This window comes from Trichosurus vulpecula, chromosome 4 (assembly GCF_011100635.1).
Source record: "Trichosurus vulpecula isolate mTriVul1 chromosome 4, mTriVul1.pri, whole genome shotgun sequence".
Classification (NCBI taxonomy): domain Eukaryota; kingdom Metazoa; phylum Chordata; class Mammalia; order Diprotodontia; family Phalangeridae; genus Trichosurus; species Trichosurus vulpecula.
The window spans coordinates 404,887,763-404,906,005 of NC_050576.1; the positions used below are offsets into that span (position 1 = coordinate 404,887,763).

Here is an 18,243-nt window from a genome sequence, read left to right on the forward strand (position 1 = left end):
TTGTAACTCCTAAATTAGACTGATTATTAAATCTGCTAACAAGTTTCAAAAGAAGAAAGAAAATAAAGAATGCAGTGGGAAACTGATTAAAGTTTCATCTCCTTTCCTCTCCCTTATACAGAGGTGTTAATGAGTCCTGAAATGGTCAGAAGGAAGGCTTGAGAAGGGACATAAGAAGAACATGGACTTTTACAACAAGCCCCAAGATGATTATCAGTCTCTGAATTAAAAAGACTAGCTTAGACTTATGAAAATATTTTTAAAGTTTGACTTTCATCTACTTGATCTCATATAATTATAGATTAAGAAGTAGAAATGACTTTAAAAGTTGACTAGTCTAACCCTTTTATTTTGCAGCTAAGTTAACCGAGACCCAGGAATAGTAAGTATCAGAGACATGATTCAAGTAAGGTAGGTTTGGGGAGTGGGGGAGTCCTTTGTCTTTAAATGCAGCACTCTCCACTGTGCTACACTGCCTTCTGATTAAATCACTATTATAGATATAGACAGTGGTGGGATTCAAATGAGTTAACAAGGGAGTGGAGCCGAGGTGCCACCCCCCTTAACAACCAGTTCCCAGGCCCCTTCCCAGCTAACAACCAGTTTGGTGAACCCAACCTAAAATTAGGTACAAGTTCTAGCAAACTGGTGCAAACAGGCTGAATCCTAAATCCCACCACTGGATATAGATATACAATAGTGATTTATACATACGTATATGCATGTACATAATGGTGATTTAGTCACTCTATATGTTTTTCATGTGTGTATGTTTGCATGTATGTATGTGTGACTCTTCACGGCACAATTGGGGTTAGTATTTTTCCTTAGCAAAGATACCAGAGTGTTTTTCCATTTCCTTCTCCAGATCATTTTACAGATGAGGAAATTGAGGCAAACAGGGTTAAATGACATGCACAGTGTCACACAACTAGTAAGTATCTGAGGCTAGATTTGAACTCAGGAAGATTAGTGTTCCTCATTCCTGGCCTGGCACTTTATCTACTGCACCATCTAGCTGCCCTGATGCCCAAGATGGCCTGGATGTCACTGGGAAGGGTCTATTGCACCGTGCTGGGAGCAGAGTACAGCCCAGCATGAGACACATTGGAACAGACCAGGCTAGAGAAGACCTGGTGGAGCAGGCCTCAGACCACTGAATCACAGAACTGTGGCAGTTTCCTAACTTCTCAACCCACAAAGGCCAAAGATAATTTAGCAAGTCAGTAGGAAAACTCTGTTGGTCCTGGGTGACAGGATGGCACTATCTGGTCCCAGCCCCAGGGGCAGTGGAGGGGGCAGCAGCAGCTGCAGCAGCACCAGTGGCTGCTTCTTCAAGTGCTCTAGGCCCACAGACAGTAGGGGGAGTCAAGCAGCTGATCAGAATGGGAGTGCAGGGATCACTTTGCTAGTGCTGAGGCTAGTTTATTTTCCATTGCCCTGCCTGGATCTGGGTTGCAGTCCTGGTTGACAGTCCTGGGGTGAGGAGGAGCACTGCTGTGGGACAGTTTGTGGTGGCTGTGGAGAGGGAATCCTCCTAGCAGATCCAAGGCAGACCAAAGCACAGTAAGCACCTCTACTTGGATCATACCATCTCAGAAGAACTGAAAATTTAGAGGTGCCTAGGAGTAGCTCTGAAAACAGCCGAGCCAAACCCCTGAATCTTGGAACAGAGCGTTCTTCATCCTGGAAGCAGAGTCATATTTTGACAGGGAAAATGAGCATACAGTGTAAAGAACAGACCATAGAATCTTACTTTGGTAATAAAGAATATCAAAACACAGCCAGAAGAAGAAAACAAAGTCAAAGATCCTATGTTCAAAGCCTCCAAGAAAATATGAATTGGTCTCAGGCCATGGAAGAGCTCAAAAAGGATTTGGGAAATCAAGTAAGAGAAGTAGAGGAAAAATTGGGAAAAGAAATAAGAGTGATGAAAGAAAACCATGGAAAATGAGTCAAGAGATTGCTAAAAGAGATACAAAAATACAGAAGAAAATAACATCTTAAAAATAGACTAACCCAAATGGCAAGAGGTTCAAAAACCCAGTAAGGAGAAGAATGCCTCAAAAAACAGAATTGGCCAAATGGAAAAGGAGGTCCAAAAGATCACCGAAGAAAACAATGCCTTAAAAATTAGAGTGGAGCAAATGGAAGCTAATGACTTTATGAGAAATAAAGAAATTATCAAACAGAACCAAAATAATGAAAAAAATAGAAGACAATGTGAAATATATTATTGGAAAAATCCATTGACCTGGAAAAGAGATCCAGGAGAGATAATTTAAAAATTATTGGACTACCTGAAAGCCATGATCAAAAAAAGAGCCCAGATATCATCTTTCAAGAAATTATCAAGGAAAATGCCCTGATATTCTAGACATAGAGGGTAAAATAAAAATTGAAAGAATCCATCAATTGTCTCTTGAAAAAGATCCCAAAAGGAAAACTCCTAGGAATATTGTAGCAAAATTCCAGAGTTCCCAGGTCAAGGAGGAAATATTGCAAGCAACCAGAAAGAAACAATTTGAGTATTGTGGAAACATAATCAGGATAATGCAAGATCTAGCAGCTTCTACATTAAGGGATCAAAGGGCTTGGAATATGATATTCCGAGGTAGGTCAAAGGAGTTAGGATTCAAACCAAGAATCACCTACCCAGCAAAACTGAGTATAATACTTCAGGGGAAAAATGGATTTTCAATGAAATAAAGGACTTTCAAGCATTTTTGATGAAAAGATCAGAGCTGAATAGAAAATGTGATTTCCAAACACAAGAATCAAGAGAAGCATGAAAAGGTAATCAGGAAAGAGAAATCATAAGGGACTTATTAAATTTGAACTGTTTACATTCCTACATGGAAAGATAATATTTGTAACTCATGAGACCTTTCTCAGTATTAGAGTAGTTGAAGGGAATATACATACATACATGCATACATACATACATATGTACATACATACATACATAGAAACATATACATCTCTCTACATATACATGTACATAGATACATATATATGGAGAGAGAGAGAGACAGAGACAAAGAGAGAGAGAGAGAGAAAGAGAGAGCGGGGGAGAGAGAGAGAGGGCATAGAGTGAGTTGAATATGAAGTGATGATATCTAAAAAATAAAATTAAAGGTGACACAGAAATATATTCGTAGAAAGAAAAAGGGAGAGTCAGAATGAGGTAAATTATCTCACATAAAAGAAGCAAGAAAAAGCTGTTATAATGGAACGGAAGAGGGGGAAGGTGAAAGGCAATGAGTGAATCTTACTCTCATCAGATTTGGCTTAAGGAAAGAATAATATACACACTCAATCAGAAGCAAACACTTTTCAAAAGGGACAGGGTCAAAGAAGAGAACTGAATAAATGGGGGAAAGGATAGGATGGAGGGAAATATAGTTAGTTTTTTACAGCATGACTCTTATGGAAGTGTTTTGCATAAGATACATGTATAACCTATATAAAATCTCTTGCCTTCTCAAGGCAGGGTGGGGGGGAAGAACAGAGAGAATTTGGAACTCAATGTTTTAAAAATAAAACTTAAAACTGGTTTTACATGAAAGTAGGAGATAAGATATACAGGCAAAGGGGTATAAAAATCTATCTTGCTCTACAAGAAAATAAGGGGAAAGGATATAAGGCAGGTGGAGTGGGAGAGGGAGGTGATAGAAGGCAGGACAGACTGGGGAAAGGGGCAATCAGAATACATGACATCTTGGCATGGGGGGGAGGGGAGAGATGGGGAGGAAATTTGTAACTGAAAATCTTGTGGAAATGAATGTTGAAAACTAAAAATAAATAATTTTTTTAAAAAGGCTGGTTGTAGGTCCTTCTGTTCACTTTCAGAGAGAGGACAGATGATATGTCCAAAGAAGGTGAGCAAGGTAGGAAGGAAGGAACAAAGGAACTAAATAATCATTTCATAATTTACGGTGGGTTTCCCAAAACTTCAAAAATTAAAGCAATTCTGTAGTAGGGAAATAAACAAATTAAAATGGACTTGTTCTTTTGTTACCTCACAAAATTGAAAACTGAAAACCATCCTTATGGTATATTTATTTCTCCCAATCTTTTTACTTCTTCATGAGTCTCGAATTGTTGTTCTGTTGTCTCATCTCTTCTTTCCATATTTTTAATGCTCATAAGTGAAAATGGTCATGAATGACATGAATTATAGACTTAGAACTTCAAAAATTATACTTAATTCACTCAGCAAACTGAATCTCTCCAAAGAGAGAGAAAACAACTTCTTTTTTCCCATTCTATAAAAGTTTTCCCTCTGACAATCAATTCAGCAATCAACAAATGTATCCATATGAATTACAGAAAGGAAACAGAATTACTCATAATTGTTACACAGTCATAGTACCTGACTGTCCTATTTCAACTGATAAGGCCTAGAAGGCCTTTTAATGCCCTGAAACTATGCAATTCCTGACTCCTGTCGCTGCAAGTGACCTCATCATATTCAGGAATAAAAGGTAAAATTTATATCTTCCTCTTGGCCTCTGATCTCTCTTAAATTATTTATTTAATCCTTGTAGATTTATCTCTGAGGAAGCTAATACTTAATATATATGTACATATATATTTATATATATATGCGTGTATATTATACATTCATACTATACATACACACATTTGTATATGCACATGTATGTGTAATATATGTATATATGTATGCATGTTTGTATATGTGCTTTTACATAATTTTATGTAATACAGTGTTTTATTAGAGAAGAATCCATAAATCCAGAAAACTCTGATGGTTGGAGACTGTATCAATATAAATATGTATGTATATGTATACAAATGTGCAAGTGTGTTCTTGCTCAACTATCAGTTTTCTGCATTCTTCCTTTGCTAATGAAATAACTGGGCTATTGACATGCTTTATGAACCCAAACCTCTACAGAAAATAGTCGCACATTTGCTTTATACAATCAACACTCAATTACACATAGGTCATTACTGAGTTTGTGCAATACAAAAACCCTCCCCAAAAGAAAGAAAAATCTAACTTTACGTGCCATAAAAAGAAGAGTAATGCATGAGAATACTAGAGGAAAAAAAAGGAAAAAAAATCTTAACACTGTCAGGCAGTTGAATGCTACTATCATGCAATCAGGCTGAAGCTAGTATCAAGAAAGCAGAAATAGGAATGAAGCTGACAAAAAGCCAATCATAAGGGAATAATTCAAAACTGTACCTCCCCATCCCACCATAAAAGTGGCTACACAAATCTCCTTTATTTTACTTTGCTTTAGGTGAAAGAGTTATGTTAGTTGATTCATGAAGTTATCTTTACTGAAATACGTTATAGGAAGACTGTGATTTACTAAGCCAATAAGCCAAATTCTCATTCTGTGAGCATCCAATAAAATCACTGTAAAATATGATGATAATCTTTCTCAAGCTATTTTCTCAAGGCATTCTCTCTCTCTCAAGATCCTACAATGATTATATTAGCAAATGGATCGAATATGAAATAATCAACCTGGTTAATGATTGCCACATTTTTCAAAACGCAGTGCAAGACTGAGTACCAACAACAGTAAGATACTCATTCTCCCTCCATCAGTTTAGAATTCATCAGTATTTATTTCTAGTTTATACCATAACAAATAATATCCTAGTCTGTATATAGCACTTCGAGGTTGACAAAGCACACTCTTCCAACCACCTTATGAGAGAGGTAATTCTAGTATTATTAAAGTCATTTTTATACATGAGGAAATTGAGCCTCCAAGAGTTTAAGTGTCCTGCCCAGCATCAGAAAAGTAAGTGTCCAAGCCAGGAGTATACTAAATAACTACCGTGCTTCTTTCCCTTACACACAGTTATCTCTCTAATATAGGATGTCATCTAATTTTATGAATATTTTACAACTATACTTGAGGATCCCTGATGGCAGGAATGATGCTTTCTATCATTTCGTACTCCTTGGCCCCAGGGATTAATATTGAACTTTGGAACACAGTAGGTATCTCATAAATATTTCTGAAACCAAAATGTAGTGGGAATGAGCACTGGGTCTGGAGTCAATAGGATTTTGTTTGAATCTTTGCTCTGTTACTTACTGTGTCAATATTGTTACTTGTGTGACCTTGAGCAAAGCATGTAACCTCCGGACCTTAATTTCCACACCTATAAATAAAAGGGTGGGCAGCTAGGTGGAGCAGTGGATAGAGTGCCAGGCCTAGACTCAGGAAGACTTCATTTCCTGAGTTCAAATCAGACACGTACTAGTTGTGTGACCTTGGATGAGTCACTTGGCCTTGCTTGCCTCAGTTTCCTCATCCGGAAATAAACAAGAGAAGGAAACGGCAAACTACTCCAGTATCTTTGCCAAGAAAAACCCAAGTGGGATCAAAAAGAGCTGGGCACAACTGAAACCACTGAACGACAACATTGCCAAAGGACTTATAGCATGCTAGATATGTGCGTGCGGGTATAGATAGATATCGATGTGAAAATAGTCTTGAAGAAGATGAAGTTCGTACAAGGGTTTCAGTGTAAAATATTCTGACTTTGTAACTTTTAGCACTTCATCTTGAGTGTCAAAATGTGCCTCGTCGTGTACCCTTTAAAATTGTGTCTTCCGGCTGTGTGAAAGAAATGTTACTTACAAATTCATGAAACAAAACTATTCTTTCATGGAATGAATTGCTGCATAAGAAAAAATGAACACTTACATGGTACCGAAAAGAAACAAAAGCTTCCAACATTTAAAAAAATATCTCTTATTTTTCCTCTGATATGAAGAATGCATTTTATTCATTAAGTTAAAATGTACACAGTAAGAAACACATGTTCCATATAACTTTAAAGGAACGTTCTACACTCATTCATCAAAAATGCAACCATTAATATATGATAACAACTTATGTCAACAGTGCTTCTAAAATTTATTATACTAACAGGCTACACATTTCTGTAAATTATTAGTGAACTAAGCAGCACATGTGTGCTGGCTATTAAGAGTACTGCCTAGAAAGCACCCTTGAGACCCATGTAGAAGACAAGTTTAGAAAGGAAGAAATATGAATCAAGGGACTAATGTAGCACTGGAACAAAAGAATGATATCTTATTCAAGTAATGTACCCCATCACATCTGCAGTAAGTAGTGTAAGGTATGTTCAACCAACCCAATGCTCAGGCCTCTGATATAAAGTACATACTTAAAAAGCTCGGGCAAAATACATTATACAAGCCTCCTGAAACCCAATGTCATGAGAGGAAGGCACCTTGAAAGACCTGGAGAATGTAAAGTTACTGCCAAGAAACCCCTGCCTTTTTTTCCCCAACAAAAATCCAAGGATTAAAATTCCCAGTAACCTCTTTCAAAATAAAGTCTTTAATTTATTTGGTGGAAAAAATGAGTAGATACTACAACTGGGAAGGCACTTAATTCAAAAAGAGGAACAAAACTGTTGCAGCAGTTTAAAGAAATATTTGTATATGTATTTGTATATATATATATACACATATATATATATATACACATATATGTGTGTGTGTGTGTCTATCTATCTATCTGTCTATCTATCTATCTACAAACAGCCATATAAGGGCATATGGTATATATTGTTATCTTTTTGGTTGCTTCATTTAGAGAAGATAATGCATCTCCCACTTCTCAGCTTTTCTGAAGGTCAGACACTGTTTCTGCCTTCTTTTATTAAAAGGAAACATGACCATTTATATCGAAGACCTTTGGGACGGAAAACTTACTATTAAAATTGTTAATAGCCCAACTGGAAATAAGCCAAGAATATAATGACTGAATAGAGAAATTGCTTACACTGACTTGCAAAAGAGACATGATTAGACTTAGTGTCTCAAAGAATATTTTTTCAAGTATGCAATTAAGAGCAACGATAAACAGAACTGCCCATGCTGAAAGACCATTCTGGAGAGTCTGAGAGAATGAGAGACAAAATAGTGAAAGAGATTGTGTGACAGAGAGATAGTAAGAGGTAGGGAGAGTGAGAGTGAAAGTGAGAGACAGAGACAGAGAGACAGAGACAGAGAGAGGGAGGGTGGAGGGAGGGGGGGAAAGGAGAGAGGGAGAGAAAGAGAGAGAGACAGAGAGACAGAGACAGATGGGGGGAGAGAGAGAGAGAGAGAGAGAGAGAGAGAGAGAGAGACAGAGAGAGAGACAGAGAGAGAGACAGAGAGAGAGAGAGAGGAAGGGAGGGAGATCACTCACTCATGATCCGGAGACTGTGTACTCAAAATTAACCAATTTAAAGACCTCTTCATTTCCCAATTCTGGTGCTATCTCTTTGTAGTGTAGTATAAGGAGCAATGGACTCTGCGTCAGAAGCCCTAAGTTTGAAATCCTGGTTTCTTCATTGACCCTGGGTAGTTTACTTAACTATGTCCTTAACAGTGTCCTCATATATAAAATGGACAAGATGATATATATTACCCTTCAAAAGCTATCATGAAAAAAAAAACTTTTATAAACTTTGAAGTAAAATATGAATGCGAGTTATTAGTCCTTGTTTATTCATCCCATTTGCCAACTTTGCTATTTTTTGTTGTTTATTTGTTTATTTGTTTTACTATATAGCTCTCAATGAGGTTGTGAGCCTTTCAGCTTTCTGTAAATGATACCATAGTCTTTATAAAGAAAGAAAAAGTTAGCGTTTGGTAAAAGAATGTGTTTTGGTTTTAAAACATGACATTTCTTCACTATTAAATGTACCATGCTATCCTCAAAGTCATTTCTTTTTATTCCCAAATGTTATAATGTGCCAGACTTATAGGTCTTAAACCCTCGTCTAAGAGAGTTCACAATTTTAATTCTGAGTCTGGAACCCTATTATGTTTGTAACATACAAGATTGCTGGGATTTATATAGACAGATTTGGCAGACCTTATATATTTCTGTGGCCAGGGAGATATATCAAATGTAGGGTTCTCACTCAAAGAATAAGCCATTTGTAATCTATACGATTATGTTACAAGATCAGGCATGAACATGATATTTTTTCATATGTTACTTACAATTTATATGGCTTTTTTCTCTTTTTTTCCCCTTCTTACATTTGGGGTTGGTTTTCAGAATTACCTTGACTGACTGTAAGCATTTAGGTATGATCATTTTATCTTTCCTAGAAAGACCACTTCAGAAGAACAAGCAATCTAGACACAAGGGTGGCTGCTTAGTCTTGCTTATACCATTCTAGGCATCTTTACTTAAAGGAAATGGAAATCCACACATGATGGTATACTTTCAATAATGCATTATCCTGGAAAAAAAGAACTCTATTATCTAATTAAATTTAATAGAGTAAGTGAACCTGCCAATGCAATCGATCCTATACGTATAGAAACATTTGTAAATATTGCCTAACTCTAGCAGGAGGTCAATTGCCCATGGCAAGAAAACCCTGAAAAACTGTTTTGATGCCACAGGTGGTAAAGGGAGTGAAATTTGACCCTGTGCTTCCTAGATCATCCAGCACAGTATGTAACTGCCTCTCTGGAACGCAAGGAAATTCAAACCTAAATTGTGCTCAAAACTGCAATTCTTAGGGCATGATTTGATCAGAGTATTTTTCCCTTTAAGAAAGAAGCCTGGGGGGGGGGGTGGGGGGGTGAGTCAAGAAGGCAGGTGCAAAGCAGGGACTTGCTTAAGCTCTCCTCCAAATCCCTCCAAACACCTATAAAAACGGCTCTGAACAAATACTAGAGCTGTGGAAAACACAAAATAGCACAGGGAAGCAGGGCTCCAGGCCAGGACGGCCTGGATGGTTGGTGGGAAGGGTCGATCACACAGGGCTTGGAGCAGAGTACAGCCCAGCATGGGCTGCGCCAGAACAGACCAGACCAGGTGTTGACCTGAGCAGGCTATAGGGCCATGAATCATTGAGCTGTGGCACTTACCAGACTTCTGCACCCACAAACTCCAAAGACCACAGAGCAGGTTAGTAGGTAAACTGCTAGATAGGATTAGAGAGCAGTCTGGCCCCAGCCCTGGGGGTGGCAGAGGTGGTTTGGTGGTGGAGATGCAGTGTCAGCTGCTTCTGGAGTCCCTGGCTCACACAGCGGGAGGAATCAAGAGGCGGACCAGAGTGGGAGTGCAGGGCTTGCTTTGCCCTGCTTAGATCTGCAATCCTGTTTGGCAGTTCTTGGGAGAGGACGAGCATTGTTGTGGCAGAGCTTGTGGTGAAAGTGGAGCAGAAGTAGCTCTGAAAACAGCAGCACAGCCTCTAAAGCTTGGGACAAAGCACTCTCTACTCTACAAGCAGTTACACCCTGACAAAAAGCTAAAAGGTCAAGCAGTTGGCAGGGAACATGGCCAGGCAGAGAAAAAGGATGCAGACTCAGACTCTAGAATCTTTTTCTGGTGACAAAGAAGACCAAAACCTACAGCCAGAAGAAATCAATAAAGTCAAAGAGCCTACACCAAAAGCTTCCAAGAAAAATATGAATTGGTCTCAGGCCATGGAACAGCTCAAAAAGGATTTGGAAAAGCAAGTAAGAGAAGTAGAGGAAAACTTGGGAAGACAAAAGAGAATGGTGCAAGAAAACCATGAAAAGCAAGTCAATTACTTGCTAAAGGAGACCCAAAAATATACTGAAGAAAATAACACCATAAAAAATAGAGTAACTCAAATGGCAAAAGAGCTCCAAAAAGTCAACGCAGAATTGGCCAAATGGAAAAGGAGGTCCAAAAGAACACTGAAGAAAATACCACCTTAAAAATTGGAGCAAGTGGGAGCTAGTGACTTTATGAGAAATCATGATATTCTAAAACAGAACCAAGCAAATGAAAAGGTAGAAGACAATTTGAAATATCTCCTTGGGAAAAACCACTGATCTAGAGAACGGATCGAGGAGAGATAATTTAAAAATTATTGGACTACCTGAAAGCCATGAACAAAAAAAGAGCCTAGACATCATCTTTCAAAAAATGATCAAGGAAAACTGTCCTGATGTTCTAGAGCCAGAGGGTAAAACTGAAATTGAAAGAATCCACTGATCGCCTCTTGAAAAAGATCCCAAAAAGAAAACTCCTAGGAATATTTAGACAAATTCCAGAGCTCCCAGGTCAAGGAGAAAATACTGTAAGCAGCCAGAAAGAAACAATTTGAGTGCTGTGGAAACAGAATCAGGATAACATAATGTCTAGCTGCTCCAACATTAAGGGATCAAAGGGTTGGAATATGAGATTCCAGAGGTCAAAGGAGCTAGGAGTAAAACGAAGAATCACCTACCCAGCAAAACTGAGTATAATGCTCCAAGGCAAAATATGGATTTTCAATAAAATAGAGGACTTTCAAGCTTTCTCAATGAAAAGACCAGAGCTGAATAGAAAATCTGATTTTCAAACACAAGAATCAAGAGAAGCATGAAAAGGCAAACAAGAAAGAGAAATCATAAGGGACTTACTAAAATGGAACTGTTTTGTTTACATTCCTACATGGAAAGATGATGTTTATAATTCATGAGACCTTTCTCAGTATTAGGGTGGTTGAAGGGAATACACACATATATAGACAGAGGGCACAGGGTGAGTTGAATATGAAGCGGTAATATCTAAAAATAAAATTAAGTTAAAGGATGAGAGAGGAATATATTGAGAGAGAGATAGGGAGAGATGGAATGGGGTAAATTATCTCACATTAAAGCAGTTCTGTTGGAAGGGAAGAGGGGGCAGGTGAGGGGGAATGAGTGAATCTTGCTCTCATCGGATTTGACTTGAGGAGGGAATAACATACACACTCAATTGGATATCTTACTCCATGGGAAAGTAGGGGGAAGAAGATAAAAAAGGGGGGATGATAGAAGGGAGGGCAGATCAGGGGAGGAGGTAATCAAAGGCAAACACTTTTGAAAGGAACAGGGTCAAGGGATAAAATTGAACAAAGGGGGACAGGATAGGATGGAAGGAAATATAGTTAGGCTTTCACAACATGAGTATTGTGGAAGTGTTTTACATAATGATACATGTGAGGTCTATGTTGAATTGCTTGCCTTCCTAGGGAGGGTGGGTGGGAAGGGAAGAGGGGAGAGAATATGTAATTCAAAGTTTTAAAAACAGATGCTAAAAAAAGATGTTTTTGCATGAAACTGAGAAATAAGATATACAGGAAATGGGGCATAGAAATCTATCTTGCCCTACAAGAAAGCAAGGGGAAAGAGAATGGGAGTGCAGTGGGGTGACAGAAGGGAGGGCTGACTGGGGAACAAGGCAATTAGAATATATGCCATCTTGGAGTGGGGGGCAGGGTAGAAATGGGGAGAAAATTTGTAACTGAAAATCTTCTGGAAATCAATATTGAAAACTAAAATATTAAATAATAAAATAATTAAGAGAAAAAAATAAAAAAGAAAGTAGTCTCATGGTGTTGCTGTCCATAGTTTCCTTATACTCTGGATGAAGTGTTAAAACAAAATCAATAACAGTGCTTCAAGTCAGGTTTTGAATATCCAGTTGAATTCCTGAATATATATTAATCTACCCACACTATTATTTTTTTTTTTTTGCTTTTTAGCAGGGCACTTGGGGTTAAGTGACTTGCCCAAGGTCACACAGTACTGTCAAGTGTCTGAGGCTGCATTTGAACTCAGGTCCTCTGGACTCCAGGGCTGGTGTTCTACCCACTGTGCCACCTAGCTGCCCCCACCCCCACTATTATAAAGGAAAATGGAAAGACTGCAATTCCCTAAAGAATTTCTGGTAAGAAAACAAAGTTCATTTAAGTTTGACACTTTCATGAGCTAAAAATTGCCTTTAAAAGGGAATAAAATAAAAAATTAGCACTTGGCCAATTGCAATATATGACAAGTAGTGCAAATATACACACAAATATAAACATTTGCATGAATAAGATAATCTGTAGTATCTACTGACCATATATTATTTAAATGTAGAACCAACTAATTGTTCCTTAGAGGATTTCAAAGTCTTTACCAGTCTGTCTTTCAATGGAAGAAATTTTCTAATAAGGTAGCTTGTCTAGTGTGCAGCTAGGTTGTTCAATGGATAGAGTGCCAGGCCTAGAGTAAGGAAGACTCATCTTCCCTGAGTTCAGTTCTGGCCTCGTATACTTAGTAGCTATGTAACCCTAGGCAAATCATTTAACCCTGTTTGCCTCAATTTCTGATCTGTAAAATGAGCTGGAGAAGAAAGTGGCAAAACCACTCCAGTATCTTTGCCAGAAAAAACTCCAAATAAGGTCATGGAGACTTGGACATGACTGAAACGACTGAACAACAGCTTGCCTGGATAGTATTTAAAACCAAAGATGACCCTTGAACTTTTAGGCAACTGGGGTATAACTCTGTAGATTTTGATTGCCACTGGAGCTAGCCTAGGCATCCCCACAACCACCTCAAAGGCACCACTCTGAGTCAGGTTAGGCAAACCCTAAGAAGGAAGAGGGGCTTGGAAAGTATAGAAAGCAGGGTCAGTTCTTCTGAAAGAGATCCTAAAACACTTTCTTGGACCTTTAAAATTCTCTCCCAGACTAGCTCCCACATTGGGCTTTGGATTTCCAGAGCAGTTAGAATCTCATGGAGTCTATGCTTCAGAACAGTTATGCTTCCACTCTGTTCTTCACTTTCAAAAGCTCTGAAGTGATTCTAAAACCTCCAAAGTTGTTCCAATTCCAAAATATGTGGATTTAAGTTCTCAGAATCCTAAATAAAGATGTGGCCAATTCAGGAAAAGTAACAAACTGAGAGCCAGGCCAAACAGATTAGAAGCTCTAATCCTAGCTTTCACTTATGCTGCCTTTCATAGCTGCATTTCTCTAATTCTCTACTTTCTACAATTCCCTATCTCTCTTTTATCTATAGCATTTAATTTATTTGTCCTGGTTTATAGTACCCCCTGTCTTTTTAACATACTGTCTTCATGATAGAGATCTGTTAGACCTAGAATTGGTAGTGCTTGTTAGAATGAATTCTTACTTGGTAAAATATCCCATATTAGTGGATGGATTACTAAAATGGAATATTGTTAAGCAGGTGAGATTAAATAAACTTAACATGCTCTCCCCCAAAGAAGCCTTACTTTTAGTAACAACTCCTTCAAGCCGAATAATATTGGGGTGGTCAAACTGTCCCATGATGCTTGCTTCCCCCAAGAAGTCTCTTCTCTGCTTTTCAGTATAGCCTACTTTCAGGCTTTTGATGGCCACTGAAATCTCTTTTTTGGAAGGAAGCTTTAAGCGTCCACTGCATACCTCTCCAAATTCACCTGGAAGAGAAGGGGGAAAAGTTATGTAAATTCTATGAATCATATGACTATAGTGTAATAAATTTCCTTTTACCCATTGTTTTGTAGTTCACAGCAAATACTTTAATTATAGTTGAAGATGACAGTCTGTAAGAACATCTAGGAAATCCCAGTATATACTAAGTAACCAAAGGGCATGGTAGGAGCTTCTGAATCCCTTTTATTTTTCTACTATCCTATCACCACTATTATAAATTCAGAGACATGGAAATGCAGTAGGAAGGTAGGATGCTGCACTAGACTTTTCTTCTCCTGATCAGGAAACTACCAGTGTTTCTAGACTTGTCTCCTACCTAACACTTGTGTCATGGATTGAGTCCTCACCAGTATGTCAGATATTCAGCTACATTACTTCCGTGCAGATGGACATTTGGACTTGTTGCTAAACCTCTCTGGAAAATGAGGAGGAGAACATCTGCTACTGATTTACTTTATAGGAGTTTTGGAGGATTACTGAGATACTAGCTATAAAATTCCCTGAGATCCTAGGCAGAAATGTGATATAATGATATGAAATATAGCATATGATATATGGGACAAAGAGATATTGTAGAACAACTCCATTTTTTTCTTGTCTTCCTAGAAAATATACAAGAATGAACATCAAACAAAATAATGTAAAATAATCATATATTTATTAACTTATAGTATTATTCTTTTAAATATTCCACAGGCTAAAAATAATTATTTAAAATATTTTGATGCTATTAAAACACATTATTCTTATATGTAGAATTATTAATCATTTTTGTAATATATTTAATGTTTACTGTGAGAAATAGTGCCTGTTGACATGGTTAGATTTTTTTGGATTGAGAAAATGCAAAGTAAAATCATTAGGTTTTTAAAGTCAGAGAAGATTCCTTTAATTTGCTGAAAAGTTAAAATTTTGAATGCATAATTGACACATGATGCAAAGAATTTACATTTTACAAGCTTTCCACAGACTAGAGGCCATTTCTAATGGATTCTTGATATTCTTAAGGCTTCCTGAAAATAACATTACAAGAATTTAGCTTAATTTATTCTATTCTGACATATTTTAACATTAAAAAATTAGTTTCTGACAAGTAGTACATTTTTTTAAATGTAAAATTCATAGATGATCTTTGAATGGTCACTTTTGAATAATATTTAATGATATTTGGTCATTTCTATGTCAATAAAAGATAATTGGGTATTTTTAAAATGTCAGTTTTTCCATCTCTAAACTCCTTTATCTTTAGAATCATTAAAAAAAGTAATTTCACATACTTAATGTCCTGAAACTAATCTGAGAATAAGGAGAGACTCAATGTCATTCCTACCTAGTTTTTGTTTCTCTTTTAAGTATAATAGTTGGGTTTTTCCCCCAGATGTAAAAATTTGTATTATCAATTCATTTACATACTGAGAGAAACATTCAGAGACTAATGAAGGAATAAATGAGGTATAAAGAGCCTAGAGTGAGTGGGATAACTTTACTCTATCTCTATTTGTGATCAGTAAAGGGCCTGTCCTTTTCCTTCAGCTCCAACTTCTCATTCAGAGTTAAATTTTCTAAATATTTGTTCTATGACTTGGGCCAAAGGAAAAGGGAATAGAGATATACAGTTCCTGCCCCCTTCCTCTTTTTTACTCTCCAAAGAAATGAATGGCAGGTATCTAAATGCCCTTCATGAAGTCCTTAAAGTTTCTGACACTCACCTATCATCAGCTTTGGACTTGTAAATTTTTACTGTACAAGCATTCTCTGGAAGATCAAAGATTCAAGGAGGGTAGAAGAGCAGAAGTGTAGAAATGGGTACAAAATTTTTAGGAGATGAGGAAGACAAGGATGAACCAGGAAATGCTGAGCCAGCTCAAGGCAAAATATGTTGCTCTTGCATAGTATCAAGTGGAACTGTGTATATTAGCCCAACTAGGCTTATGTGGGAGAAAAAAGTAGAAATTGCTATCCAAAAGAAATATTAATCGTTCACCAACCATATGTAAACAGTAACATCTCCAAGCATAGGGCTGCTCTGTCCATAACACCCTTTGTTTGTTCTATCTTTTCCCCGCAGGGATATAGCTCACTAAACATGGAAGGGTGTGAATGAGCCAATGGAGGAGACAGAGAGGAAAAAGTGAAAAAATGGAGGTCCAAGGAGGGAGCTAAGAATTCCCTACCCAGGTTGTGGAGCTCTACTTTCCTCACAGCAAAATATTCAGGGAAAGGCACCTTGCCACCTTAAGGAATGAAGGACTAATGGAAATCTCTGCTGAGATTGTGACCATGAAAAAGGAAGAGCTGAAAAAGGAGTGTTCCAAAGACCAGGGGCAGCTGGGAGATCAAGAAGTAGTGCCTAAGAAAAGCTGAGCTAGAAACCACAACGGTCATGCTGGAGACCAGAAATTAAAAGTAGATTTCAGCTACTGACAGGAGCAGTTTTTATGCAATTTGAAAAGGAACTGATCCTTTCATTTTGGCTAATGACAGAGAGAGACTAAGCTTAAGCCTTCCCTTGCTGAAGCTAGTCATCTGGGAGGAGCTCATTTCCAATATGCTTTGTGGAGAGAGAAGTGGAAATATATCAAACACATTTAAAAATATGGGCTGATGTTTACATTGTTTGATTATGTCCATCTTGATGAAATACTTTCTTATTTCAGTGTTGGGTCTTGCCTAGGTCTGAAGTCATGGTATGTCACTGAATAGCTGAGACTGAGGTCAATTTCATGTATTCTAAATCATTAAACTCAGCTTATTAAGTGCATACGAACCATTCATGGAACATTCACTCAAACAAAGAATATAAGGAGATACACATTTCTCAACCCTATTGCATTACAATCTTTTTGGGGGCATGAGAAATGAAGTTATATATGGAACCATATCTCAAGCAATTGTAACAACAATGTTGCTAGCAGCTGTTTTAGGGGTAAAAGGACAAGAACAAGAACATTTAGAAGGCTGCTATCACAGGTTCTTTGATCTGCTTTTCTAAGGAAAGCAACTTTAAGGAGTTAACAATCTCAGTTTAATTAAATATATATACATATATACACATACACGTATATACATAAATATAACATGCATACATGTATACATGTATATGTATGTATATGTATATGTATGTATATGTATATGTATGTGTATGTGTGTATGTGTATGTGTATGTGTATGTGTATGTGTATGTGTATGTGTATGTGTATGTGTATGTGTATGTGTATGTATATGTATATGTATAAGTATATGTATATGTATATGTATATGTATATGTATATGTATATGTATATGTATATGTATATGTATTATCAACTTAGTTCGGGGGAAAAGATCAGCCCCTCTGAACTTCAGGGCAAATAAAAACAAAAATTACAAGCATACATTATAAACAGAGCAAATACACGCAGTTATCAACAGACAGGCCTCTAGTTGTCTGACCAAAGAATTACATCATTATCAGAGAGTAAGGCACCAAGATCTGGGTGTTCAAAGCTGGGGAAGGGGACCCCTTAACAATGGCTACACAGAGTCTCATCTGGTCAAATCACACAACACCCTTCCAGTGAGTGAGGGCCCCAAAACAAAAGGCCAACCTCAGAGCTCCTATACTCTGATCAGGGCCCTGAGGGCTGAGCCTACTTAGCAAAAAGGTGTGGGACCGTGTTGGTAAGCAAAATGGGCTCCTTAGCACTTAGTTCAACCAAGTGCCCTTGAATAGTTTGGCCTTTGTTTCCTTTGAGTAATTCAGTGTATTTCACTGAGCCTTCCTAGGTGCTAAGCCCCAGGGCTAAACCCCTATTAGGTGTGGAACCTATGTGGGTGTGGATTGGTGACTGGGGTGGGGCCCAAGGTGGGGCTGGCTAGGGGGAGGTGCTAACTCCAGAGCCATGCCCATCTTGAGTCTTACTAAGTGCTAAGCCCCAGGCTATAACCCCTATTAGGTGTTAACCTAACCTATGTGGATGTGAACCTCCCAGAGTCCTAAGGGGAGGGGCTAACTCAAGA

General features: G+C 37.8%; 1 protein-coding gene across 1 annotated transcript in view; it reads right to left on the bottom strand.

Moving 5' to 3' along the window:
• Nucleotides 1-18,243, bottom strand: part of EPHA3 (EPH receptor A3) — a 519,117-nt gene that overhangs the window by 86,260 nt on the left and 414,614 nt on the right. Inside the window, exon 11 of the mRNA XM_036757104.1 lies at nucleotides 14,043-14,228. Coding sequence (XP_036612999.1) covers nucleotides 14,043-14,228 — 186 coding nt within the window. The remainder of the gene's footprint in view (nucleotides 1-14,042; nucleotides 14,229-18,243) is intronic.